The sequence below is a fragment of the Sinocyclocheilus grahami genome, unplaced genomic scaffold, assembly GCF_001515645.1.
Source record: "Sinocyclocheilus grahami isolate Dianchi unplaced genomic scaffold, SAMN03320097.WGS_v1.1 scaffold50.1, whole genome shotgun sequence".
Classification (NCBI taxonomy): domain Eukaryota; kingdom Metazoa; phylum Chordata; class Actinopteri; order Cypriniformes; family Cyprinidae; genus Sinocyclocheilus; species Sinocyclocheilus grahami.
In genome coordinates this window covers 1,262,407-1,289,582 of record NW_015505229.1, presented here as the reverse complement: position 1 = coordinate 1,289,582, position 27,176 = coordinate 1,262,407, and the positions used below count along the sequence as shown (strand labels likewise).

The window sequence follows — 27,176 nt, the reverse complement described above, 5'->3', positions numbered from 1 at the left end:
CCGAAGTCAAATGTATCCTTCATTTATATGCTTGATGTTGAAGCATTTAAACAAGGTTCAGTGTAACTGATTCAGTTTTGATTTCCATTTGCAGGCTCAGCATGTGGCCCAATGAGAGCTCTGAAAATCAAAGGTGATTAGAACTAACCAACCTCCATCCTTACAGTCAAACTCAAGGGACCCATTTGATTGGAGCCTTGATGAGATTTCTTTAGCTGTAAACACTCAAGCAGATCAAAAGTACAGCGGCACAAACCAACACAGCTACGGATTATGCCTATATAGGCTCCGACGTGCAGTGTAGGTAAGAACATCTCTGAAACCATGGCGGACCCCTACCACAACAACATTTACCACCAAGGAGATGGAGACAGCTATGGGACATATGGACAGGGAGGACAGGATGGCTACGGTTATCAGACTGACTACCCTCCACAGGAGGAAGATGCCGCCAGTGATGTCACCGAGGGACACGATGAAGAAGATCAAATGTATGAAGGGGAGTACCAGGGCATCCCCCACCCGGATGAGGTCAAGGCTGCCCGGAGGGCAGCGAGAGCAAAAGCGAGGACCATGGCGGATGGCGTGTCAGATCAGGAGGAGCTTGCTGAACAATACGAGGACATCATGGAGGACTGTGGACATGGGAAGTTCCAGTGGACCCTGTTTGTGGTGTTGGGTCTGGCGCTAATGGCAGACAGCGTGGAGTGCTTTGTAGTGGCCTTGGTGCTACCCAGTGCAGAGAAAGACATGTGTTTGTCCCACGCTGAGAAGGGAATGCTGGGTAAGTCACCGTTTTAGTGTTCAGAATAGCATACTACCATAGTATTTCTGCAATAAACACCTGAATGATCCACTAAATTGGCCAAAATGGGAAGTATACTGCACTTAGGCTATATGTACTGGTTTCCCATGATGCATTGCACTCAATCCTACATTTCCAGTGCTAACCTTTATGAAAATTAACCATGGTTTTACTACAAATAAAAGCAAAAAACTTACTATAGTTAAACCATGGTAACCACAAATTAACCATGGTTTTGCTACACTAACCATAGTTTAACCATGGTATTTGTAGTAAAACTGTGGTTATACAAATGGTAATCAATGTGCCAAAAAATTTAGTTTTCTACTGTTAGAAATATTTAGCGCTGCATAATGTGTACTGTTTCAAGTCATTTTGAAACAAAGCAGGCCGTATACAATGTACACTATGCAGTAGTTGTATGTTAGGGTGACCATACGTGCCATTTTCCCAGGACGCGTCCTGGCCAGGATTTCTATATTGCCTAAAATATCTAGGTTTTGGCTTTGTTTGCGTGTGCAGACCGGGCAGTGTATGAAATCAAAATACCATACAGACGGTTCATTATGCTTTCAAAATGCTCTCGAGGTATTTTGATGTCATACATCAAACGATCAGACGATCGGTCTGCACACGCAAACAAAGCCAAAACCTAGATATTTTAGGCAATATAGAAATCCTGGCCAGGACGCGTCCTGGGAAAATGGCACGTATGGTCACCCTATTGTATGTAGTATGTAGTTAGCATTGTGCTAGCTAGTATTCCATTATGTACATATTCATTGTTAATCTTATTTTAAAATGAACACAGACTTAACATGAACAATCTGAGACGATGTATGGAGGATTTTCTTGGTGTATATTGATTTTTATGGATGTAGGTCATGTGCTGATATCCTTTTTCCTGAATCCTTTTTTATAACAAAAAAGCAACCAAGCAAAACAGCATGAATTAAATTTAGCTGGCTATGGAGTCCTGGATGCTGTTCCATATGCACATGCTGACTGCAAAAGTTTTAGTGTAATTAATCCTAGTGATTTTGTGAATTGAGACAGACCTGAATGATGGTATGCAGTCAGTTTTAGCTAGCTGGTACTTAAGGAGACCATCAATTCTGAATGTTCTCAAATTAGCTAATGGGGCACTCGACGGTTGAGATTCATGTGGCTGGCTCGGTTTTACATCAATCTACTCTTGCTTAGTAAAGCAGTGGGGGGAACTGACTCGTGTTCGGACAGACTAAAGCCTAAGACAAACAATTAAGCAAGACCAAACAAGCATAGACATTGTAGAAAGGGGTAGTTGTGTTTAATGTGCCCCAAATGTATTGTTCCTATAGTTGAGACAGGCACTTTGTAGTACTAGTGGAAAAATTATTTATTTATTTTTGATTTGATTTGAACTTGAAATACATCTGTAACGCAGGACCTGAATTAAGATGTATTACTAGTTTGATCTCACTTCAGAGATACATTAGTCAAGACATGCCTGATAATCCATTGATGTTTTTTGATTAATCTGCTCCTTAATTTATTAGTTACAACAGCCACATTTAAAGACTTAGCATACCTTGTAATAATAAAGGCAATCTAGAAATCTGTCTATCGGATTGAATTTTTCAAGGCACCAGCAGTGACAGTGCACAACCTTACCCAGTCTGGATAAGTGATATTGATGTGTGTGCAGAAGTAGCGTGTATGAGAGTAAAGACTGTATGTGAGCCTCAGGGAGCCAGAATGAGCAAGCACTTTCCATCCTGCACACCCGTCGTGGAGAACAACTGTGTCAGCAGTAGCCCGACAGATCGATAGCTTCTCTCCTGACCTTGCTCTGATACATAATCGTGTGCCCACCTCCCCCTGCAGTCACCATCAGGTTATATTCATCACTCACTTTTTCATGTTTTTCACATTCAAATTGGGGTTGGTTCTAATATGCCATCTTTACAGAGACATTTTAGCTTCTTGCAGGTCTAGAACGGAGCATGCATGGCGTCTTGTAGATGGGTCAGCCACTTTTACAGGTCTTTGTAGTTTTCTTCATGTTTGGCTCAACACTGCACCAGATTTCTTGTTGGGTTGCTTGTCAACTGACTATTAAAGTGTGGTCATATTTACTGTTGTTTGGCGAATTTTCACTGGCGAAATCCAGTCATTTCAATAGGAATATATGCGATTGGGAATTTGGCAATGAGGGCAAATGATTACCCCACACAGATTTCGCATCAGGTTCAGTTAGTCGTGTGAATTTGCCATGATTGCCAACAGAAAGCTGCTTTGTTTGAAAGTGACTTCTGTGTAAGCTGAGTTTCATACATCACTACACTGTTGATAGACAATATTCTCTTGATAGACAAGATTAAGGTTTTGCCGAAAATTCACTAATGTGTACATACTTTTATTCCAGAATAATTCGGCTGGTTTGAGGTTTCTTATCTCAATATGTTTTTTGGTAACACTTTATTTCGATAGTCCACTTTAGACATTCTACTAACAGTAAGTAACTTTGCAACTACATGTCAACTAGCAGTTAGTAGAGTATTAGTAGACTGTCTGCTTAATATCTGCTAACACTTTGTCAACTTATTCTACTAACCCTAAACCTACCCTAAGTCTACTCTGAGAGTTAGTAGACATGTAGCTGCAAATTAATGAGAATTAGTTGACATGTAGTTGACATGTAGTTACAAAGTTACTTATAGTTAATAGAATGTCTAAAGTGGACTATCGAAATAAAGTGTAACCTGTTTTTTAAAGTGTAAATGTTTTTAGGCGGGTATTCACATATATTTTTTTTAAATTTGGACTATTTGTAATTTGTCATCTTAAAAATACAACACTCATAAAAACAGTGCAAATCATGACATAACAGCCAAAGACATAGTTCTGAATGTCTGTGGCTGAATCGATAAACTAAAGCGGTTTATAGGGGTCGAATTTTAAGATATTTACAAGAATGTTTCCAGGACTAACTGACCTTACTAATCAAGTAGTAGAATTTGTATTATTATTATTTGACTAATTATCTAGTCATTCAAATTGTCTCAAATATTGAATTAAAAAAGGTAAATAAATGTGTAATTTCTTGGGCCCTCATTTTGGCTCTGAAACATTGTCACGACTGCGTGACTCGGTGGATTAAGGCTGACCAATGGGATGCTGGGAGGATCCTCATGCTGAGCGGTAGGGCATAATGGCAACTCAGCTCCATATGTTGATCTGCTCATAGAGGACGGCGCTGTCACTCTCACACTAGTCTTACACCAAACTCCCTTCACCACATGACCATCTGTACTCTACGCCAGGCCTTCATGCTTCATGCCTGTGCAACACTATAGTTTTAAGGGGTAAATCTGCAGAATTATGCAGAATTGGTTTGATAAAATGAGTTAAAAGCAACTGAGAGTACTACATTACTCTTAATGTTGTCCGAAAGCATAATAGAATTAGATAAAATATTTATATTAAATGATTTAATTTAATAAATGCTTAATATTTATATTATCAATATAACATTGATATTTAATTGTTAAATATTTAACAATATTAAATATTTAATAAAAAAAATATGAGTCCGGTATTTGTTCAAAATCTTGCAGATCTTAACAATGACAGGGATTCTGTGATTTCTGGATGTAATAAGTCTGAAGTATAACTGTAATGTTTGTTCATTTGGTGAACACTTTTATCCAAAGCAACTTATGTGAAAAGATCATGCGTTTCCCTGGGAAGTTAACCCTAGAGCCATTTGCTAACGTTTGAGCTAAAAAATAGCTTTAATGTTAAATCATGATTACAATTAAACCGTATAATGGTAATAATCTTGCCCTTCAAAAAAACAGTAAATCTACTGGCATAATAATAACATGCTTCCACTGTCATTGTACAACATTTGCACAAAGGTTCAAATTGAATGCCAACTCTTTCACTGCTCTCGTAAGTGAGCACCCCACTGACAGGTACATTCACTAAACGTGTTACGTCAGCCAAATTGCACACCTGTGAGTCCTGCTATAGTTTCTGAACACCCACTCGCACTCATTAAGACTGACCAGGACTGCAAAATCTTCTATTGCAATCACTTAACCTTGTGACTGCTGATTTGACGTTCCTTTCCCTCCATTTCCGAGACTACATTAGCTTAAATTGATTGTGGTTGCTTGAGTTCTGATCTTACATATTTCAATGTCATTTAAAAACACATGTAGACTCTATTGAATCTCATTAGAGAAGAGTGATTGAAAGTAAACACTGCACAGTAAATTTATTTTGGGGTGATGAGAAACTTGATGCATACTAACAAAGAGGGAGAGAATGCCCCCTAGAGGCACTGTAAAATAGAGGAGAGGTAAAATATGTGTACTTAAAATGTTTTATAATATATATATTTTTTGATTTTATATATTATAAAATTTAAATATTATGTAAATATAACTACTGTATGTCAGTCTGTCTCACGTGGTTTATCTTTTCTTCTACAGGTTTGATCGTTTTCCTGGGAATGATGTTCGGCGCATTTATTTGGGGTGGCCTGGCTGATAAAGTCGGTCGACGGAAATGTCTGATTATCGTCCTGGCCATGAACTGCATCTCTGCCTTCTTCTCCTCATTCGCACAGGGATACGGCTTCTTCCTGTTTTTCAGGCTGTTCTCTGGAATTGGGTAAGCTGGAGAAAAGTAGAAAGAGTAGGAGTGGTATATCAAAGCAAAATCTGCCCTCCACCTCAGAAGCCATAAAATTGCATGACAATAAGTCATTGTTTTCCATTAGAGGTTGAGCCCTTCTGTAAATCAAGCATGTCCAGGCTTAAGCCCTTCTCCCTCGCCTCAACTTCTAATTTAAACCTTGCAATGCTGGGTGGTAATTACAGGACTGATTCATGGGGAACTCTCAATCTAGCTGCCTCTGGTCATATTTTCAAGCTATAATACCCTTAAGACTACATCATGACATTAAAGATCTCGTCAATATGCTCTCGTGGCCATTTACAGGTTTTGTGGACAAGAACGAGGTAATGAAAGTTTGCAGATAGGAATAACTGCGTTGTAAGAGAACTGCGGCCATGTGTTGTCTTGCAGGATTGGGGGCTCCGTTCCAATAGTGTATGCGTACTTCTCTGAGTTCCTGCAGATGGATAAAAGAGGAGAACATCTCAGCTGGCTCTGCATGTTTTGGATGATGGGGGGCATCTACGCTTCCTTCACCGCCTGGGGCATCATCCCTCGATATGGTACATGCATATACCTTGAATATGTAGAGTGGTATATGGATAAAGCTCCTTTTTCCCCTTGTTTTTACATGTTGATTGTGTTTTGCAATATTTTTAGGCTGGGGTTTCAGTATGGGCACAGAGTTCCAGTTCCACAGCTGGAGAGTGTTTGTTCTGGTCTGTGCTCTCCCAGCTATAGCAGCTTTTCTTGGGCTAATGTTCATGCCTGAGAGCCCATACCTTGCAATGCTGGGTGGTAATTACAGGACTGATTCATGGGGAACTCTCAATCTAGCTGCCTCTGGTCATATTTTCAAACTATAATACCCTTAAGACTACATCATGACATTAAAGATCTCGTCAATATGCTCTCATGGCCATTTACAGGTTTTGTGGACAAGAACGAGGTAATGAAAGTTTGCAGATAGGAATAACTGCGTTGTAAGAGAACTGCGGCCATGTGTTGTCTTGCAGGATTGGGGGCTCCGTTCCAATAGTGTATGCGTACTTCTCTGAGTTCCTGCAGATGGATAAAAGAGGAGAACATCTCAGCTGGCTCTGCATGTTTTGGATGATGGGGGGCATCTACGCTTCCTTCACCGCCTGGGGCATCATCCCTCGATATGGTACATGCATATACCTTGAATATGTAGAGTGGTATATGGATAAAGCTCCTTTTTCCCCTTGTTTTTACATGTTGATTGTGTTTTGCAATATTTTTAGGCTGGGGTTTCAGTATGGGCACAGAGTTCCAGTTCCACAGCTGGAGAGTGTTTGTTCTGGTCTGTGCTCTCCCAGCTATAGCAGCTTTTCTTGGGCTAATGTTCATGCCTGAGAGCCCACGCTTCCTACTGGAGGTACATATCTGAAATATACAATAGCGCTGTTCCAACACCTAGTGAGCTGACTTGCTGCCTACTGCCTACACAAACAGCTGCTTTCTAAGATAGCATCATAACATGTTGTGGTACCTCATAAGGTTCTTCATAGACAACAACTTGCGCCACACAAATCTGATTGCCACCTAAAACTTATGCCAAACAATTCAAAATTGAGTTTGACGTCAGCATGTTGTTAACCAAGTGATACTCTAATAAGCATAAAACTACACAGCACACACAAATATTCATTCAAAAGCTTTCATTTGAAATACATTTTTGTAACGTTATAAATGTCTTTAATGTCACTTTTGATTAATTTAATGCATTTTTGCTGAATAAAAGTATTAAATTATTTAAAAAATAAAAATAAATCATACAGACCCCAAACTGTTTATCAGTAGTGTATGTACCTCACAAATCAAGCCATTATGAGTAATATTCACACAGCTATGAGAAAACAATATCCATCTCTTCCAGAATGCTAAACATGATGAGGCCTGGATGATCCTGAAACAGGTTCATGACACCAACTGGAGAGCCAAAGGAGAACCTGAGAGAGTGTTTACTGTAAGTTTAATGTTTTTCAGGAGCTGATTTGATGTTTGGAGTAATATGTAATAAATGTTGTCTTAGGTCTACATCATGTAATGTGGTGAAGATTTTTTTTTTTATCATAATGCCTCATGGATAATGAATCATTTTATCCAGGTAACTCAAATCAAGACTCCAAAGACACAGGAAGATGAGTTTATTGAGATTCAGACTGCAACTGGAACTGCTTTCCAGAGATGGGTGGTTCGAACTTTGACACTGACCAAGCTGGTACACCATAAAGCTCACAGTTCAGTTGACTTTATGTTCTTCAATACTTAATATTAATATAAGCTGTTTTTGTGTGCAGGTCATGAAAAATGTTTTGTCCCTCTTCGGTCCTGATCTAAGACTCGCTACTCTGCTAATGGCCATCATATGGTTCACAATGGCATTTAGGTAAACCCCTTTTGCTAATTACTAATTATTCTTGTGTCCTGAAACACTGGTGCATTGACTATTTTATTAAACTCTTCTTTAGTTAAAGTGTGTAACTTTAGTGCCTCTAGTGTCAGCAAATGGAATTGCAACACATTGGTTGGAAAAACAGATAGTTCCACCTCCAAACTGGCCCCACTGGTGGAGTTTTCACACTACTAAACTAAACATTTCATTGCTTCTCTTTCTTGTGGTATATTTCAGTTTTTACGGGCTATCGGTGTGGTTTCCTGACATGATCAAACACCTCCAGCACGAGGAGTATGAATCCAAGGTCAAAGTATTTAATCGGGAGAAGGTGGAGCAATTTCATTTCAACTTCTCTTTGGAGAACCAAGTCCATAAAGAGGGAGAATACATCAATGACAAGTACGCTGACAAAAACGCCATCTGCGACATCCATTATCCACAAATTCTTCTCTTAATTGTCAGGCTATAGTAGTATCTCAACGTGTGCTGTGTGCTTTCATGCAGGTTCATCAACATTGAGATGAAGTCTGTGAAGTTTGAAGACTCTTTATTTGTGGACTGCTACTTCGAGGACATCCGATCCACAGACACCATCTTTGAGAACTGCACCATCCGCAGTACTGTGTTTTATGACACAGGTAAGAGATCTTACCCACAATCCAGAGTTGTTTTAGTGCACCAGGCCTCATGGTTTCTTTATTTCCACAGACTTATATGAGGAAAAGTTCATTGACTGTACATTAGAGAATGTCACTTTCCTGCACAACAAGAAGGGATGCCATTTAGACAATGAGGAGGAGAACGATGTCCTCATCTACTTGGTCAGCTTCTTAGGCAGCTTAGCTGTGCTGCCTGGAAATATTATCTCAGCACTCTTCATGGACAAGATTGGACGAATCAAGATTATAGGTGAGTTGAACTGCTACCTAGATGGCTGCAAAACTTTTTCAGAGATGCTATCTTTATTTTTTAGATCTAGTAGCTTCCAATCTAAGTGGCTTGTTTCTAACTAAGAAGAGCCTGTGAAAAACATTTTCTTCTCTCTGCAGGGGGTTCGATGCTTATTTCTGCTGGCTGCACCTTTTTTCTTTTCTTGAGCTTTAGTCAGGCAGCCATCATAGCCTGGCAGTGTCTGTTTTGCGGCGTTAGCGTAGCAGCGTGGAATGGCATTCAAGTCATCACCGTGGAACTCTACCCAACTTCGAAAAGGTATAACTAATATACCATTTTAAGAATTTTTTATTTTACATTTTTTCATTTTTTAATTAGCTTTTTTTATATTTTATATTACATTTTAATATAAGTTTTTAGTAATTTGATGTGTTCTTTTGTATTTTTATTATTTTTTTATATTTTCATTTTTAAGTTTAAGTAATTTTAGTACTTCAGCTTAGTTCAGCTTAGTTCCCAAGGCAACATTTGTCAATTTAATAATTTTTTTTTTAAGTTTGTGTTTTTCTGTTATATACAGTATATATACGATTTATTTCAAGTCAATAGTTTTAGTTAATAACAACACTGGTGTGTAATTGCATGTTGCTTTCGGAGCATAGATACTATGTCCAGGCCAATTGTTAACATACATGCTAAACGAAGCTGAGTTGCAATCATATTATCAGTCTGATTTCACAAAAAAAAAAAAAAAAAAAACGGGCTTCATACAAATTGCTTTAGCACAACTGAACTTGTACAGTACATGTAAAAACACATACTGTCTTTTCACTGCCTGGTCTCAACTTCTCTTACAGAGCCACAGCATTTGGAGTCTTAAATGCCATTTGTAAGTTTGCGGCTATATTGGGAAGCTCAATCTTTGCCTCATTCGTAGGCATTACCAAAGTCATCCCCATTCTGCTGTCCTTCGTTGCTCTGGTTGCTGGCGGAGTGTTGGCCCTGAAACTGCCTGAGACCAGAGAGAAGGTCTTGCTGTGAAAATTTGAAGCTGAAGGTTTGGTCCAAGCCGTTGTTTTTAACTATTAGTGTGGAGATAACAACTGCTGGCATGTGTAAAATTGGGCTTATTCAAGGGAAAAAAATACTTTTAAACTCATAATATATGATATTAAACTCTAATATTCAAAAACTAGAAGGACCAAATGATGGAGCTACCCCTAGTCTGCATAGATATGCCTGATATGTCATATACAGTAAGTTAAAGGCCTGTTGGGTCATTTGGAGCCCCAAAAAATATCTGCACTAGTTATATAGTTTCAGAAAAATCTACAGTGAGTATTACAGAGAAAAACCTCCAGTGAAAAATACAATTTGTCCCAGATTTGCTTGGATGGGGTAATCAGAGTCATGGAAGTTTCAATCCTGTGCCATTTCTTGGTCAGAAAATTCAGGTACTGTTGAAGATTTTCTTTTTATCTTATAGCTTGTAATTTGCTATCGTCTCACCCTCTGCCTTTGCTTATGATGTAACCTCCTCTGATAAAAGGTACCAAAGTCATCCCCATTCTGCTGTCCTTCGTTGCTCTGGTTGCTGGCGGAGTGTTGGCCCTGAAACTGCCTGAGACCAGAGAGAAGGTCTTGCTGTGAAAATTTGAAGCTGAAGGTTTGGTCCAAGCCGTTGTTTTTAACTATTAGTGTGGAGATAACAACTGCTGGCATGTGTAAAATTGGGCTTATTCAAGGGAAAAAAATACTTTTAAACTCATAATATATGATATTAAACTCTAATATTCAAAAACTAGAAGGACCAAATGATGGAGCTACCCCTAGTCTGCATAGATATGCCTGATATGTCATATACAGTAAGTTAAAGGCCTGTTGGGTCATTTGGAGCCCCAAAAAATATCTGCACTAGTTATATAGTTTCAGAAAAATCTACAGTGAGTATTACAGAGAAAAACCTCCAGTGAAAAATACAATTTGTCCCAGATTTGCTTGGATGGGGTAATCAGAGTCATGGAAGTTTCAATCCTGTGCCATTTCTTGGTCAGAAAATTCAGGTACTGTTGAAGATTTTCTTTTTATCTTATAGCTTGTAATTTGCTATCGTCTCACCCTCTGCCTTTGCTTATGATGTAACCTCCTCTGATAAAAGGTGTATTTTTGTCTTGGTGTTTGCAAGTGTCCTACTATATGTCAAGAGACTGATCTCAATGTGTCGCTGTGCGTTCGGATGCTCGGTGCAGAATGTGTGCTTGTGTTTGTTGCGTCACTCCAGAAACCGTTACGTGTGCTTCCTCCGTTTTCTATTTTTTGCTTTATTACCTGTAAATTGCTCAATCTGGCGGAGCACCTTACAAAGCTCACCTCACTTTACCTTACCTTTTCCTTCTTTCTTTGTGCTCTCTCACTCTCTTTCTCTATCACCCTCTTATTTAATTATTTTGCATTCTGTGAATCCTGAAAAAGTCGGACGGTTTGGTCACTTTGGAGTTGAGCTTCACAGAGCCACATATCTGTACATGCTGTTGACTGAGTTGCATGTGTGTAATTTACCAAGTAATGTTGTGGCTTTTCTCAATGTGTTGTCTGGATGATGTAATGTATGTCTCACTGCGAATAAAACTGATTAGACCATACTAGTCATTTGGTAACCTGTATCATTTTAGTTTTCATGAGCTGGTTATAGGCCTCTTAAGGGAACGGTACACGAAAAATTGAAATCTCTGGTATGATTTACTCACCCTCATGTCGTTCGAAACCTGCATGACTTTCCTAACACAAAAGATGATATTTTGAAGAATGTCTATACAATATTGTTTTTGGACCCCTTTGACTTCCATTGTATGTCCTAAAAAACATTATTTTGTGAAGCAATAAAGCCTTACAGGTTTGGAATAACATGAAGGTTAGTAAATAATGACATGATTTTTAGTTTTTGGCTGAACTATCCCTTTAAAGTTTATGAAGCTGTCACCTTTGTAACCAATGAACAAAGCCGTGCATGCATACTATATTACTGTTTTCTTTAAAAAACAAATTATGAACAGTACATGCACAAGAATGAAATCTGTACACCTGAATATGGATGCCAGTTTCTGCCATGGAATAAAATTTGAATGTTCAGCCGTTTTATACGTTTGTGACTAGCAGCACGTGTTGTAATACACAATGCTAATCGATGCCATGCTAATGCTAATCTAAGTTTAAAAAGTTCATAATGCAAGAATCTAAAAGCATTTTGCAGCTTACATATCAATAGGCTTTATTTATTTTTTTCAAATGTCTTTTCAGTGACGGTGTATTAGTGTGATGGCTCTTAATATTGTTTAGCTAGCCTCCTTAGCTCACTTAGGCTACATGTGTGGTGTGAAATTCCATTAACGGTTCACACAGACAACAGAGCAGTGCTTTTGCCTTTAATGTGACCCATTAGAGGTGTCGTTTAACACCTTGGCTGTGAGAGAATGACCAGAGTCTCTGTCCCCAAACAACTGTGACCTATTGACCGCACATCATCATCTGGAGCTTGGTTTCTTAGAAACAGGGTATAGATTTATCCTTTATGTGTTTATCAGTGTATATCAAACTTTGCATTTGTGTACTTTCTTTGAATAATTTTTGCCATGTTTATTTGACATTAAAAAAGTATTTTATTGTTTCATTTTTAATTTTCAAAAGCATGTGATCATTTTGTTCGATAAAATTATGTGAGTAATTATTCGAAGTTGACATGTTTTTCAAAGTTGACTGTAGGACAGAAATATTGTTTTATATTTTATTATATATAATTTGTATATATTTATGATCAATTTGTTATATAAATAGTATATAAACATTTGTTTTGATATAATTCAATATAATAAAACCGATTGCAATATATTCAATTATCATACGTAATTTAAGTAATTTATTATGTTAATTGGAAATTTGGATTAATGATAAAACGTTTGAAATCATATTTATATTTTTTGTATTATTCTTATATAGTATTTATATAATGCACAATATGATATATTTATATCTAATATTTAATGTAAATACAACACATTTTTATTTTACTTAATATGTTTGAATACAATAAAATACAATTTCATAATATAATTTAAATAATTTCTCTGGAAATTTGTATTATGATAAATTTGCTTAAAATATCATTCTTATTTTATTTTATACTATATTTACAATTTATATTATTCTGTATTACATACAGTATTATATGCCATCATGTTTATTGGCTGCTTTATTTTTTTTTACTTCATGAGAAATTCTAATTAATATGCAGTAAATCTTTATATATTATATTATTATATATACAACATTACATTAAATTCTGAATATTAAGCAATAAGTCTGCTTTTTTTTATTTGCCAAGTTTAGTATATTTATTTTTTAGTGTATCAGTTTACTGAGTTTCTATTTATGGATTGAAAATAATCCAAATAGCACTGGAGGGCTTGATGTTAAAAACAGTAGTGAAGGGGGAGAAAAAAAGTTCATGTTGGGTAGGAGTGAAAAATCACACATTACCTGATGACTCATATCTGCATAGGTTCCCACATCGGGACTGGACTTCTCCCTCTCTCTCTGTAGAGAGAGACAGTCTGGGACAGACAGCGGCGGGCTGGAGAGGCCTGCAGAGGTGTCACTTCACACCTCTGAGGCCCGAGGCTACTATAAAGCCTCCCTCCAGCAAACCCTCCGGCATCACTGACACTCTCAAACCACACAGAATGGACGTGTTTTCTCCTTTCTTCAGCTACTTCACACAAAACTCCTGGAGCTGCCCGAGTTCAGACTCTGAATTCTACAACATCTCATCTCCTGAAGCAGTTTCTCCTACTTCCTACATGGACTTCTCTCCTTCAGCTCAGCTTCTGAACAGTTCTTCTCCTCCTCCCGGAGGTGCAAAGGCTCCCATGACGGGTTCCTTACATCAGGACGGCTCACGTTCCCGTGTTGGGACTAGAAGAATGCGCTCCAAAAACCCGAGCAAGCAAAGACAGAGCGCCAGCGAGAAGGAGAAGCTCAGAATGAGGGATTTGACCAAAGCTCTCCACCACCTCAGGACTTACTTACCTCCTTCTGTGGCTCCTGTCGGCCAAACCTTGACGAAGATCGAGACCCTTCGCCTCACCATCCGCTACATCTCCTATCTGTCTGCTCAACTAGGCCTCAGTGAGGAGTCTCTCTGCCAGATGAGGGACCTGAGAGCTCCTAGATACCAAGAATCACCTCAAAGTCAGGGCTATTCAACTCCAGAGTACTGGGGGCTCAGCACATCACATCAAGAACTGTCTCAAAGCACCTTCAGACCTTCAGTGCATGTCTTGAGGAAGACAGAAATGGATTGTCATCAGGTCTGCATGAGCCTGGAAACACCTGCTTGTGATGATTCCTTCAACTCCAGCTCCGAATCTCTTCTGGAAGGCCCTTTGTATGCAGATACAGCCCCAACATACCAGGTGTGTACTTTGTTTAGCACTTATATATTTGAAATGAAGAATTCTGAATATGTGGAATGCATATTGTGTTAGCTTTTTATTATTAATGAATTTTTTTTAAAGGTGAATATTTTGGTTTCTAAATGCTGAATAAACCAAACTTACATTTCCCCCTCTCTTTTTAGGACTACAACAAAGCTGTCCGCTGTCCGATTGCACCGGAGTTCTGGGGATGAAACTCTCATCGGACTTTTCATATATTTAAAACTCTTTAAATGTTTTTTTGTGGATGCCACTGTACAGTATTTAATGTATTTTAATATATTGTTTTATCTTATTTTAAGATTTCTATTTTAATATTATATATTTTGTATGTTATCGTTTTTGTAGAAAATTTATACTAATTTATTGATATTTATAATAAAAACATCTAAATGTCAAAGTTTTGATTTTGTGTATCAACTTTTAACTTTAAGATTTTGTTTATTTATCAGTAGATAACAATAAAAAGGTCTTCACTGTTGAGCATTCTTGCAGCTTATTTTAATAAGTGTTCGATTATCTATATATTCTCAAACCAGGGTTATTATAGTTAACTGAAACTAAAATTAAAACTAAAACCATAAAAACTAGTACTTTAAATAAAATAAATATAAATATATATAGGCCTACATTTTCTCATTTTCATTTAGTCTAACGTACTGTATTAAACTAAACTAAATTCAAAATGAATAAAAAATTATTATACAAATGACAAAAATACACAACCAACACACTGGCTAACATTAAAATGAGAACTGAAAACATCAAAATAAAAACTAATTCAAAATATTAATAAAGACTGTAATGGTAATATAATGCTATCTGAAACATATTCTGGATGAGTCACTAAGGAGAAATGAAATGAATCCGTTTGCTTTTGTTGTAAGGCAATGTCTATAGGCTCCATTAGATTGGAGTAATTTTGCATGTAATTTTACAGCCACATGCAGCTGCAAGGCAATGATTATAGCGCATAACTCTTCCTCTTCATGTAACTCTTGACACACTGTGCCACTTTTGTCCTGAACAAAAGCAAATAATCTCTTATAGTCTGTTGTATACTTTATACCTGATGTTACCGCAATGTGAGTTACACTCAAAAAGACCGGCTGCTTTCATTGCATTTCTTCCAGATTCAGATTCATCTGTATTCTTTGATAATACAATGCAATTCTACCTATCCTGTTGACCGATTACATTACCCCTGACAGAAAAAAAGATGATAAGATCAGCTGGAATGTTCAAAAATTGCAAAGACAGGCTTTGAGTCTCTCCTCAGTCATTTACATATAAATTACACTCAGGATCCTGTTAATAGGCTTTTGCAGCCAGTATTCACAGGAACAGCAGATTCCAGTAGATAAAGTCAATTTAATATGGAGCATTTATTAACAATTAACCAGCACTGACAATTGCAAGAAGATAAAATGGGGTGTAACTCTTGACACACTGTGCCACTTTTGTCCTGAACAAAAGCAAATAATCTCTTATAGTTCTGCCTTTATCGTCTGTTGTATACTTTATACCTGATGTTACCGCAATGTGAGTTACACTCAAAAAGACCGGCTGCTTTCATTGCATTTCTTCCAGATTCAGATTCATCTGTATTCTTTGATAATACAATGCAATTCTACCTATCCTGTTGACCGATTACATTACCCCTGACAGAAAAAAAGATGATAAGATCAGCTGGAATGTTCAAAAATTGCAAAGACAGGCTTTGAGTCTCTCCTCAGTCATTTACATATAAATTACACTCAGGATCCTGTTAATAGGCTTTTGCAGCCAGTATTCACAGGAACAGCAGATTCCAGTAGATAAAGTCAATTTAATATGGAGCATTTATTAACAATTAACCAGCACTGACAATTGCAAGAAGATAAAATGGGGTTAAAATATTATGATGCCTTTTTTTGAGGGTTGCACCTTCTAAAATATAAAGGCAGCTAGATATTTTTATATATATTGTGAGAAAATTATATAATATTAATTCTGATATATTGTGTGTTATTGTAAAGACATGTTCGTTCATCAAAAATTATATTATTGAATTGTATTTGTCATTATGCACATTTTTATTTATTATTATTATTATCTGGAAAATACTTTTTTATTGTCAACAATATATTTTTTCTTCCCAATATTACAATATAAGAGACATAGGTAAGCTAAAGGCGACAAGGGCTAGAAAAACACAGATTCAAGTATTCTTGAATATACTGTGTGTACATTGCAAATAATATTTACCATTTTCATTCACAAAATTCATTCACATGCATTTAATTTACATTTGATTTATGTTTTTTTATTATTTAGAAAAAAATATTTGTAAAATATTTAATCTCTTTTAGAGGCCCTCTGGTGGTTAATTTTCCCCTTTGAGACCCTCTGGTGGTCAAACTAACTAAATGAGACATAAAAGTTACAATGAAATACAATATTCGAACATTTTTCTCTCCAAGCATGCTAAAATAGGCATTAATAATTGGCTGAATCATTGGCCATATATATTCATATATATATATATATATGAATATATATAAATATTTATATATATACAGTGGGTACGGAAAGTATTCAGACCCCCTTAAATTTTTTTTAATATATTCTTATCAACAAATATGGTTGTTCCGTCCGCCTTACTTTCATCTATTTTAATTATTTTAGCAAATTTATTTTTTAGGAAATGCTAAATAAATATTTGTTCAATGTCAGCATGTTTAATGTCTCATTTACATAATTAAATGTAAATTGCATTGATATATTTGGCCCCTGATTTTGAACATTGAAAAACTCAAATCAGTCCACTTGTATAAATGTTCAGATTTTTAAAAATAAAATATTATTATAATTGAATAAATATTCATATAATAATAATAATAATAATAATAATAATAAGGAGAAAAGAAGAAGAAAAATATATCATTATTATTATTTATTTGTAGTTTGTGAATATATTATATTTATATTATCTCTTTTTTTATCTTAAAAAAAATACAGATTACAGGTTTTCCCTGTAGCTAAATTCAATATCATAAACTCTATAAATAAAACAAAAGACATAACATGATATTCCACAACCCATTCAAGCTGTGCCAGGGCACAAAGGCCTTACCATCATCCAAGTACTAATCAGGCCTGTGCAAATAGAAGCTCTTTCTTAATGAACTCCACGTCAACAAAAAAGAGCCTCTCGCACCTCATAGTCTGGGGTGGATGATCCCTTCAAAAGCCTGAATTTCATGCATCCTTATCTTCATAATCCTCTAATGCGTGAGGGGTCGGCCTGCTGCATGTGTTTCAGGACCGTGCCGAGGTGTTAGATGCTGAGCTAATTAGAACTAGGACTCTGCTTTAGATACCCTTGACCCTGTGACTGATATGCTAACGTGGAGCTCAATACGCAGTTTACAAAGCACTGGGAGGAAAGGATTTAGACAATTTAGTTGTTTACCTCAAATCAACATTTAACCGAGCAGGACAAGAAAAACACTTCACATTAATGTGCTAATCAACCTTTGATGCGTTCGGAAAAACTAAGAACGCTTTGAAAAGGAAGAAGTGAACTCATTTGCAGGGAGGTCTGAGACTCTAAATCCACATTTCAGTGAATTAACAGTGACCAGTGACATGTTTAATGAGTTAAGCGCACACTTTGTGGTTTTTTAATGTTTTTGTTTGTTGTTTGGTTTTGTATTGTGTGAGTTTGCTGTATTCTTTAATCTAGTAGGCCGTGTTAAATGCAGAAATCATGACCTTTGTGTCAGTTGTATATTTGGAATCCCATTCGACGGCTTTTGGCATCATATTCAGAGTTTAGAACTTTCTCATCCTTTATTTCATCAGCAAAGTCACAGAAGTCAGTTCTTCTGATCTTGTCTGAAATGTGTGTGTTGTCTGGGACCAGTCTAAATCTAATTATTTCAGGTCAGCACCGGGCAGGAAGGAGCAAAAAGTGACACGTTGTGGTCTGGGAACCATTTCCTCAGAGCTACTCACACTGAAGCCGTAATCCACAAGCCCAGGCCTTACACCTCAGAGAAGAAAACAACAACCGGATATACAACCATCGATATTTAATCTAAAAGTACATGAATCAAACCACAATTTTGCAGAATTTTTGTTTTATTATCGTCATTTGCACATTTTGCATGTAAAACTGTTGAACAAAACTGTTAAAAATCTTTTAAACTTGTATAATTTGCCGTATTAAAAATAACTGTCTTCCTGAGTTCCCATGAGGCCATAAATGGTAAAAGTCAGTTGTCTAAACAAAAACTTGACACATTACAGGCTACACACTTCACAAAAAGAGGCGTTACTCTGAGAGAGCAAGCATTTAATCAAAAGCAGAAAATATTTTTACATTTTTAATAAATCCCAAAATAATTTTTATAAATAAAAACATGAATGCATAAATAAATGCACTTTTAATAAAAAAGATATACTGTCCAACATTCATGACTTTCTGTGATTCAAAAGAACTTTCCTTCTACCTCGTACTTCAGATACACAATACTATATGTTAGGGAGAATTAAAAAATATTAATAAATAAATTGAATGAATGTATAAATAAATGCATTTCTAATAAATGAATGAATAATTGTAATCAATAAAAAGAATAAATACATAAAAGCATTTCTAATACATAATAAATAGATAAACAGAAAAATAAAAATACATAAAATAAAAAATCCTAAACAAATAGATTTCTAAATAAGTAAATGAATAAATACATTTCTAACCAATAAAATGTAGTTTTAATTCTTAAAAATGCAAAAACGCAATAAAATACATCAAGACCTGTGTAAAATAAAATTGAATAGCCCAGTTTTGATTGACTGGCTTTGCATTGTTGATTAAAACTGAATAATAACTAAAAAAAAATCAATTTTTGACTGATCTGACTGAAATGGAAATTGACTGATTTTCTATTTATGTGGTAAGTAGTGCTGAACTCAAAACAGAAGTGCACAGTTCCAACACAAGCACATCACATTTATTTCCATAAATAAAATCTCCAGACTTTAAATCTAAATCTATCTTGACCTTGTCCTGTACCAGTGAATGTTATTTTACCGCTGCAGTCGCCACCTCCCACCTGTGCTTGAAGTGATGTGAGTTTTCCCAGAGACCCCCTGCCCCTGGTGTGATGTCTCTCTGCCGCTTTGAAATTCTTAAGCGCCTTCTGGAGGTGCAACATCACACCTCTTCATCCAGGATATACTGGGCTGAGCCTCCAGCTCTGTAGCATTCACTCAGGTACCAGAGAACGAGACGGAAACATCTCCTCTGCTTTGGAAAGATCACAATCATGGAGTTGAACTTTTCTCCTTATATGCTCCAGGGAGCCAAACGCCAGTTTGAATATGAGCGATCATCTACCACCATTGATGCTGGGTATTTCAGTGCCTGTGGCAGCTTTTCTCCAAGTTCCTCTATTGATTCTGGATGTTTTTCTCCTCCTGTGAGCTGTTGGGGAGCTGGAAGACAGCCAGAGGCCGCTGGGATCGACTGCGTACCAGCTAAAAACCCCAGATTAGCTCTACCTGCTGATGGAAAGAGACATTCCAGGTCCAAATACCCTGGAACGAAGCGTCAGACGGCCAGTGAAAGAGAGAAGCTCAGGATGAGGGATCTGACCAAGGCTCTCAGTCATCTCCGAACCTACTTACCTCCTTCTGTGGCTCCTCCTGGACAAACCTTGACCAAGATTGAGACGCTTCGCCTCACTATTAGCTACATCTCGTTTCTTTCTGCTCAGCTGGAACAGTCTGAGGAGACCTCCAACCATGAAACACCAAGATGCTACTCACAAGATACTTCAGATAGGTTTCAGAATGGTCTGCTTTCAGAAACTTGGTGTCTGGATAAGCCACAGGGACTTGTGCAAGACAATGTCCAGTATCGTCCAGCATTCATGACCTTCAGTGATTCAGCACAACAGATGGAAAACAAAGTTCCTGCTACTTCACACTTCAGAGATGCACAATCCTATATGGTAAGGAGGCTTTTCATTATTTACTAGATACTGAATTTTCATTTAATAACTATAAGGGTTGTATTTGTTTGTTGCACAGTGATTTAATTATAATTTTATCTTTTAACAGTTTCCCTGCACAACAACATGTGATGCTACAAACAGCCATCAGTTTTTCCAATGAAGAACACAAGAGAATAGGAGATGAGGCCACCTTATGCTAAAATCAGATGATCACTGCGCGAAAACTTCATCTAAAGACTATTTGTTTGTTGCATTGATTATTTGTAATTATTTATCAGATAACATATATTTTTTTAATTGAATACATTTGTATATATTTCTTATTTATTGACTTTTTGTAAATAAATGCTTTGTAAATGTACAAATTATTTGCATTTCCTCCATTTTCTCTCATACGTTTAATCATGAAAGCATAGTTCAAACTTTCTTAAAAAATAAAACTAATAAATTTGACTGAAATAATGACCTTGGGTACAGCCAAAACAATGAAATTCATATATTAAACGTGGCTTAAGTGTACAAATATACTAGCTCATTACAAGTTGCCCTGTTAGAACTAAGCTTACATTTCTTGGATTTGATTATTATAATAAGATGTTACTTCATATTTCAAAATGTTCTGTGCACTCTACTGAAAAACCAGCAGCAGTTTAATAAAGACACATTTATTTATACACATTTATTATTATTTTACTTCTTTTGGTAACTGTTTGGCAGTTACCAAACATTATTGTAGTCATTTAATTGTATTTTTTAAGTCAAGCAAATCTAAGTTTATTTCTTAATATTATAAAATGTTACTCTTTATGGGGTATAAATGTTATTTATTTGTGTAGTTTCAATACTCGTCATGATACTGCGTCAACATGTTCTTCAAAGGCTGAAAATGAAATTAATGAGTGAGCAGAAAACACAAAAATGAAAAAGCATATTCCTGTAATTACATTCTTAGTGTAGTACAGCATATTAGACCTTTGTGACAATTGTCATATGTAATGTTTTCTATTCACAGTAAAGTTGGAAATGTTCCTTTTTAGTGAATTCTCTCACAGGAAGCAGAAGAATATTCACTTTTAGCTGCGAGTATAAAAATAGGTCAAACTAAATTAAGAGCATCTTTCCTTTACTCTAAGCCTGTGAGGCTCGTTAAAGGGCTAGTTCACCCCAAAATGAAAATTAGGCTGCGTTTTACTCACGTTATAACTCCAGTCGGAGTTATATTAAAAATGGTCTTTGATATTTCAAGCTCTATCGTTGCACTCAGCGGGTGTTGCATTGGTTCTGTCCAAAAGACGTGAAATAAAAAGCACCTTTCCATAAAAAATTTAAAAAAGTGTCTCACACGGCTCCAGGGGGTGAACAAAGGCCTCCTGTAGCGAATCGATGCGTTTTTGTAAGAAAAATATACATTTTTAAAACAATGTTACACAATCGTAATAATGAAAAATAATGTGTTTTTTAAAAAAACGAAGCATTAAAACATTTTAGACTGCACCCCATAAACACAATCAAGCCTAGAAAAAACCCAGTGAACCACCCCTTTAAAAAAAAACTGCACAGTATAGTTGCAGTATCACTCGTATCTATCACTCGTATTGATAGATCTTTATAGTCTGAATGAATCTAGCATGTTTTGTCTAGTTTTGTCTATCTCACGTATTACCTGAATGATACCTTCTCCTCGATATAAAAATGGCAACCACAGTCAATAACCAATCCCAATGCCAAAACTACAAGCATTGCAGAAATCACCTGCTCAAATGTTTCCCCTGGATACTCTGAAGTATGACAATTCACAAAACATTGTTTTATTAGATATGAACCTCGCTTGCTAGATTTATATAGCTCTTATATAACAGTTCAATAAATAAGAAGTTAACACTAAATATCTTACATTTTAGACACAATTTTGACTATTATTTTGTCTGTTCATTGAAATAGTTCCAAACTCAGCCACAAAAGAACGAAGCCAAGCAAGTTTAAGGACCAAAACTAAACAAATTATAATGTCCTTACCCAAATCAATGTCCAGTTTGTTATACAGCTGAAACTGAGGGCTATAAATACACAAATTAAATGAGGATCTAAACAAGAAATGGGTGAAAATCATGAGTAACCAAGGGAACAGATTAACAGGAAGAAAACAAGAGAAGGAGAATGCAAACTAAAAGTCCATAAGTAAAAAAAAAAAAAAGGGAAATTATGGGAAGTTAGAATAATTTCAAATTGCAGTTAATGATTTGAAGTCATCAGTTAATGAAGTCAGCAAAACAAAAACTAAACTAAATCATGTGAAGATAAACAATAAATCTGCAAATGTCAAATTTTAGATTTTGAAGAGACGATGAGAGAAAAAGAACTGTTCGATTTTTTCATTAGACCATTTTAATTAATTTCAGCTCTTGTCTTACCCACATGCCACTTTCTCCATATAATAACAGCAGCCCCAAAACACCAACGCCAGAACCAGGTCTGAGGAGTCTTGAGGTGGCTTTCTGGATGAGCTTTTCACTGGGAATAAAAAGATCTATCTTACCTATATGAGCTCAGTGGCTCAAATGTAAATTTTGGGGGAGAACATGCTGGAGAACAACCTTTCTTATGCACTTGAGTTGGTCTCTTTTTAAGGTAATTCCTGAAAGTTGCTATGCAGGATGTTTATTGTCTCATGACGTCACTTGAACAGCTCAAGAGATAGAGTTGCCATTTCTTTTGGGCTCTCATATATAAATGCATTTCATCTGTAGTGGAGCTGCTAAAAAGAAACGTAGAGATCATTTGACCAGGCTTATCATTGTCCCACAGCTCACAGTGACTCTTCACCTGATAAAGTCGATGACTTGTCAGATCAGAAAAAAACATAACCTGTGTCATGGCCCCATAACGTGACCATGTTCTGTCAATCTCAACATGCCATATTTTAACCAACTGAACACACTTTCTGAATATTTTTTCCACATGACTATAATCTTCCCACATGTAAAGGCTGAAAATCATGCCTCATTGCATAACAGATGTAAGAAACAATCTCATCTTCATTTGTAGTATTATCTCTAGAAATGTATCTCTTTGTCTCTAATTATAGTGTCCTACTGCCATCATCCAACATTAATGTGATGCTAAATCCAGGAAATTACTTCTCTCTGCCTTCAAAGGATTATGTTTAAACTTGGGGTTTAAAAAAAACCATCTAGGAGTTCCATATGTAGCTATTATTTTGTATGGACTCTAGTGTAAATTAATAACAACTTTGCTTTGTTTTCAAAAGTAACCCTACATGAGTCTGTGACTTTCACTTTCATTTCTGAACAATCCCCCCAAACACCAACATTCTCAACAAGATGATTTCTAAGCTAAATAATAACTGTGCTGGCTAACCTATAAACACTGAAGACCTCTGAGATCATTTTACAACACATGATAACTGATACACAAGATTGCGCCAGTTGCATTTGTATGAAAAAAGATGGTATGATAGGAGAGACATGAATGTAGTGCCGGTGTCCTGACATTTTATCCTACCCGTCAGATTGTCCTACCAGGGTTTACTGCGCATGCGCACATCAATATTGTGTCCTTTTTCTCACGCTGAATAACAATATTTAATATATCTGCATTACTGTAAGGATAGGTTTATGGTTGGGGTAGGTGTAGACTTTAATAAAACACAATTTAATAGGTAGAAAAAAAGATGTATTGTTGGTTTCCTGTAGCTGTATCCCTTCTAGCCACAGCCACAAATATAACACATAATTACTGTATTTGTATTACTGTAAGGGTAGGTTTAGGATTGGGGTAGGTGTAGACGTTAATAAAGCATAATTTTACAGGTAGCATTTACCGGTTTCAGACTTAAACTTTCAGTTCAGAATTAAATATTCCAGACAGTGTCACCGTATAATAATGACTTTAATCTTCTTCTAAAAATATACATTAGCTTGAGTGAACAACATGAATTTGTTACACAAGGGGCAAGTATTTAGCTGAAACATAGTTAGCTATAGGCAAATGCACAGGGTTGGGGAGTAACGAAATACATGTAGCCTAACGCTGTTATGTAGGCTATTTAACATACAAAATATGAGTAAATTCGTTATAGTTACATTTATGTATTTTAGATTACCAAAGTGATTATTATAATGTACAATGTTTGGAATTTTTTTGCCAATGGGGCAACTATCTGAAGGGAAATAATGAGAAGAATAGCAAAGTATAGTAAACGGTAAAACCGTTTGCACTGCAAGTGTGTTCATAATTAAGATAATAAATTAAAATAACATGGTAAGATACAACAGTTTGCAATATCAAGCAGCAAAACGAGCCGTTTTGTACAGTTAAAAAGCCAGACACCTTAAATTTAAAATTAAAATTAAATTAAAATCTGCCATTGTTGATAGAGGCTATTTACAGTAACTTCACCTACTAATATCTAGTTGGGATAGACATCATTACAAAAGACGCCTATCAAATAACAGCATGGTGTAGGTAGTAAGACGTAGTGATATATCTGATGCGATCGATAAAAGTTCGAATCCACATTTTGCCAAACTCGTTCTTTTCCTGTTTTTCTCAGTTTTCCCCATCATATCAGATCTGAAAGGCATTTGTTTTCAATAAAAATTAAGGAAATATTCGAAAAGTGGAAATAAAGCTGCATCCATTTAATAATTTTAATAAACACGATAATTTACACTCAATGGGCCTCATTTACGAAACGAACGTACGACAGAAAATTGAGCGTACGGTCGTTTTAACGCAAAATTTGGAATTGATCAATATGGACGTGAGCGGTGGCTACGATCAAATCTCACGTCTGGTCTCAGCTCGTGTACGCAAGTTTTTGAGTTACCTGAAGTTGCGCACAGCATAGTAAATACGGTGGAGAATTGTAGATTGACAGCATTTTGTTCATTTTTATATTCCTGACCGTCAAATGAAGCTCATTAATCGATCGTTAATCAGTAAGATTAGAATGTCTTTTTTTGGTGTTGTTTTGTACAGGGCTTTAGCTTTATATGCGCGAATAGCAGCATAAACAAGACCGCGAGGATTCAATCGTCGCATCATGCACCTGCAGCGCTTCTGTGAAAGGAGAAAAACTGAAATTAATTTTATAAAAGGAATCAAGAAGGATTTTACATGGATATTAGAACATGAGTGAAGTATAAAGCCATGTTTAGGCTGCATAATGAATAATAGTTATGCAAACAAATGTTACAAATATGGCAAAAATGGATACATTTGGATTCTTGTGGTATGAGACAGGCGCGTGAGCCCAATGCCGTTTCAGTTTTGCTTGACATTTGTATGCTGTTTATAATGAATGCCACTATAGCCTAATTTGTGTTTTATTTTACAGTTAAAAATATAATTTTATAACTACTTATTTTTCATTCTTGTTCTGTTCTGAATACCGTTAAATTTAAAATATTTGTTGTAGAGTGAGGGGAACTAAATAGGCTGTTTATATTTACCAGTATTTTAATATACATATAAATTACATATATTAATGTAGCCTAATTGTTTGCAATTACAAGGTTAACGGGTGTTTTTGGAGTAAGATCAATTTCTCTTTAGCGAGATTACTTCCTCTTTTTGGCCGGGTTTCGTTTCTCCGTGTCGTAAACTCTAGGGCGAGGCTTCTAAACCAGGGTGTTTTTAGGGGCGTGATATGCAAATGAGGATTGTTTTCTGGCGCCACATTTATCAACATACGATCATTCATACGATGAGATTGGCGGCATATGAATGTTTCATAAATCACACGTGAACTCTGTCGTAAGTTGATTTGTGCGCACAGATCTGCGCTCGTTTCTACGTTAGATTGATAAATGAGGCCCAATATGTTATTGCATACTGTTTTATAACGTAGACCTACTAGTACTGAGGTGCAAATATATCTGCAACTATTTGCACTAAGTATAAATAGCATCTAATTACTATTACACTTAATGTAAAGAAAATACTACTATTTTTGCATAGTGTAGGCTAAATAGAATCTATGGTTATTTGCACTTAGTGTAACTTGATCTATTAGTGTAAATATCACTTAATGTAAATAGTATATATTCCTATTGGCACTAAACGCCAATAAACTTCGTAATAAATCCACAGCAGAAGAGTTGCGTGTCTGTGAGCAACACAGTGCTGTTTGGTCCCTGAATGAATCAGCATTTTGAAGGAATCGGCTGAGCTAATGATTCAATTAGCCTACATTCATAAAATCACTTCATTCCTGAATGAATCAGTCCTTTTGAATGAATTAAATGATTCCGTGAGTCATTCATTAAGATAGCTTTGCCACCACTTACTGGAGGTCTTAGTTTCATATTTAAAAACATAATCATAATATTTCATAAGATGTATTTTTAATTACTGAATAATAACAAAAAACAAAAACAAACAGCACGTGCTTTAAACAGTTAACACTGAAAAGACAGTTAAAGACTCTTAACTTATCGAAATCTACACTTGTTTTGTTTTGATTTACATTTCGGTTTGTATGCATTTGCTTTTCAGGCTTACAATGATAATATAACAGCTGAAAGCACATTGTTGTTCTATTTAGCTATTGATCAACAACTCAGCATGCAAATTACACTTAAAACTTGTAGAAGGAGATAATTTGGTTGAGAAGATATATCTAAGCAAATTTTAAGACCTAACAAATTTAAGTTTGCAAAAATTTATTTTATAGAATTCTTTTGAAACTCTACCTTTTGGAGGACCTGAGCAAAAGTAGAAATAAAGAAAAAAAGTGTAGTTTCTCTTGGAAAAAGAAAAGCCTTTAGGCCGTTTGTCAGAAGAATAACAGTTTTTTGTTTAAAGATAGCCTATTTCTCCAATCATGTTGTTTTGTGACATGACATTCACAATGTTTCCACAATGTCTTCAGA

At 36.0% G+C, this 27,176-nt stretch overlaps 3 protein-coding genes across 3 annotated transcripts; all 3 read left to right on the top strand.

Annotated features, from left to right (window-relative positions):
* The first annotated feature begins 92 nt into the window (after positions 1-92).
* LOC107583122 (synaptic vesicle glycoprotein 2B-like) lies at positions 93-11,551 on the top strand. Its single transcript, XM_016269232.1, has 13 exons — positions 93-784; positions 5,287-5,467; positions 5,885-6,036; positions 6,739-6,872; positions 7,374-7,463; positions 7,605-7,718; positions 7,798-7,886; positions 8,130-8,294; positions 8,400-8,533; positions 8,604-8,804; positions 8,945-9,104; positions 9,644-10,335; positions 10,945-11,551. The coding sequence occupies exons 1-12, from the start codon at positions 325-327 to the stop codon at positions 9,825-9,827; spliced, it is 2,064 nt and encodes a 687-aa protein (XP_016124718.1). The 5' UTR covers positions 93-324; the 3' UTR covers positions 9,828-10,335; positions 10,945-11,551.
* Positions 11,552-13,522: 1,971 nt separating this feature from the next.
* On the top strand, positions 13,523-14,469 carry LOC107583158 (uncharacterized). The gene is made up of 2 exons (XM_016269271.1): positions 13,523-14,254; positions 14,419-14,469. Exons 1-2 carry the CDS (start codon positions 13,523-13,525, stop codon positions 14,467-14,469), a joined length of 783 nt encoding a protein of 260 aa, XP_016124757.1.
* A 5,121-nt stretch (positions 14,470-19,590) lies between these two features.
* LOC107583157 (mesoderm posterior protein 2-like) lies at positions 19,591-20,440 on the top strand. The gene is made up of 2 exons (XM_016269270.1): positions 19,591-20,277; positions 20,387-20,440. Exons 1-2 carry the CDS (start codon positions 19,591-19,593, stop codon positions 20,438-20,440), a joined length of 741 nt encoding a protein of 246 aa, XP_016124756.1.
* The last annotated feature ends 6,736 nt before the right edge of the window (positions 20,441-27,176 follow it).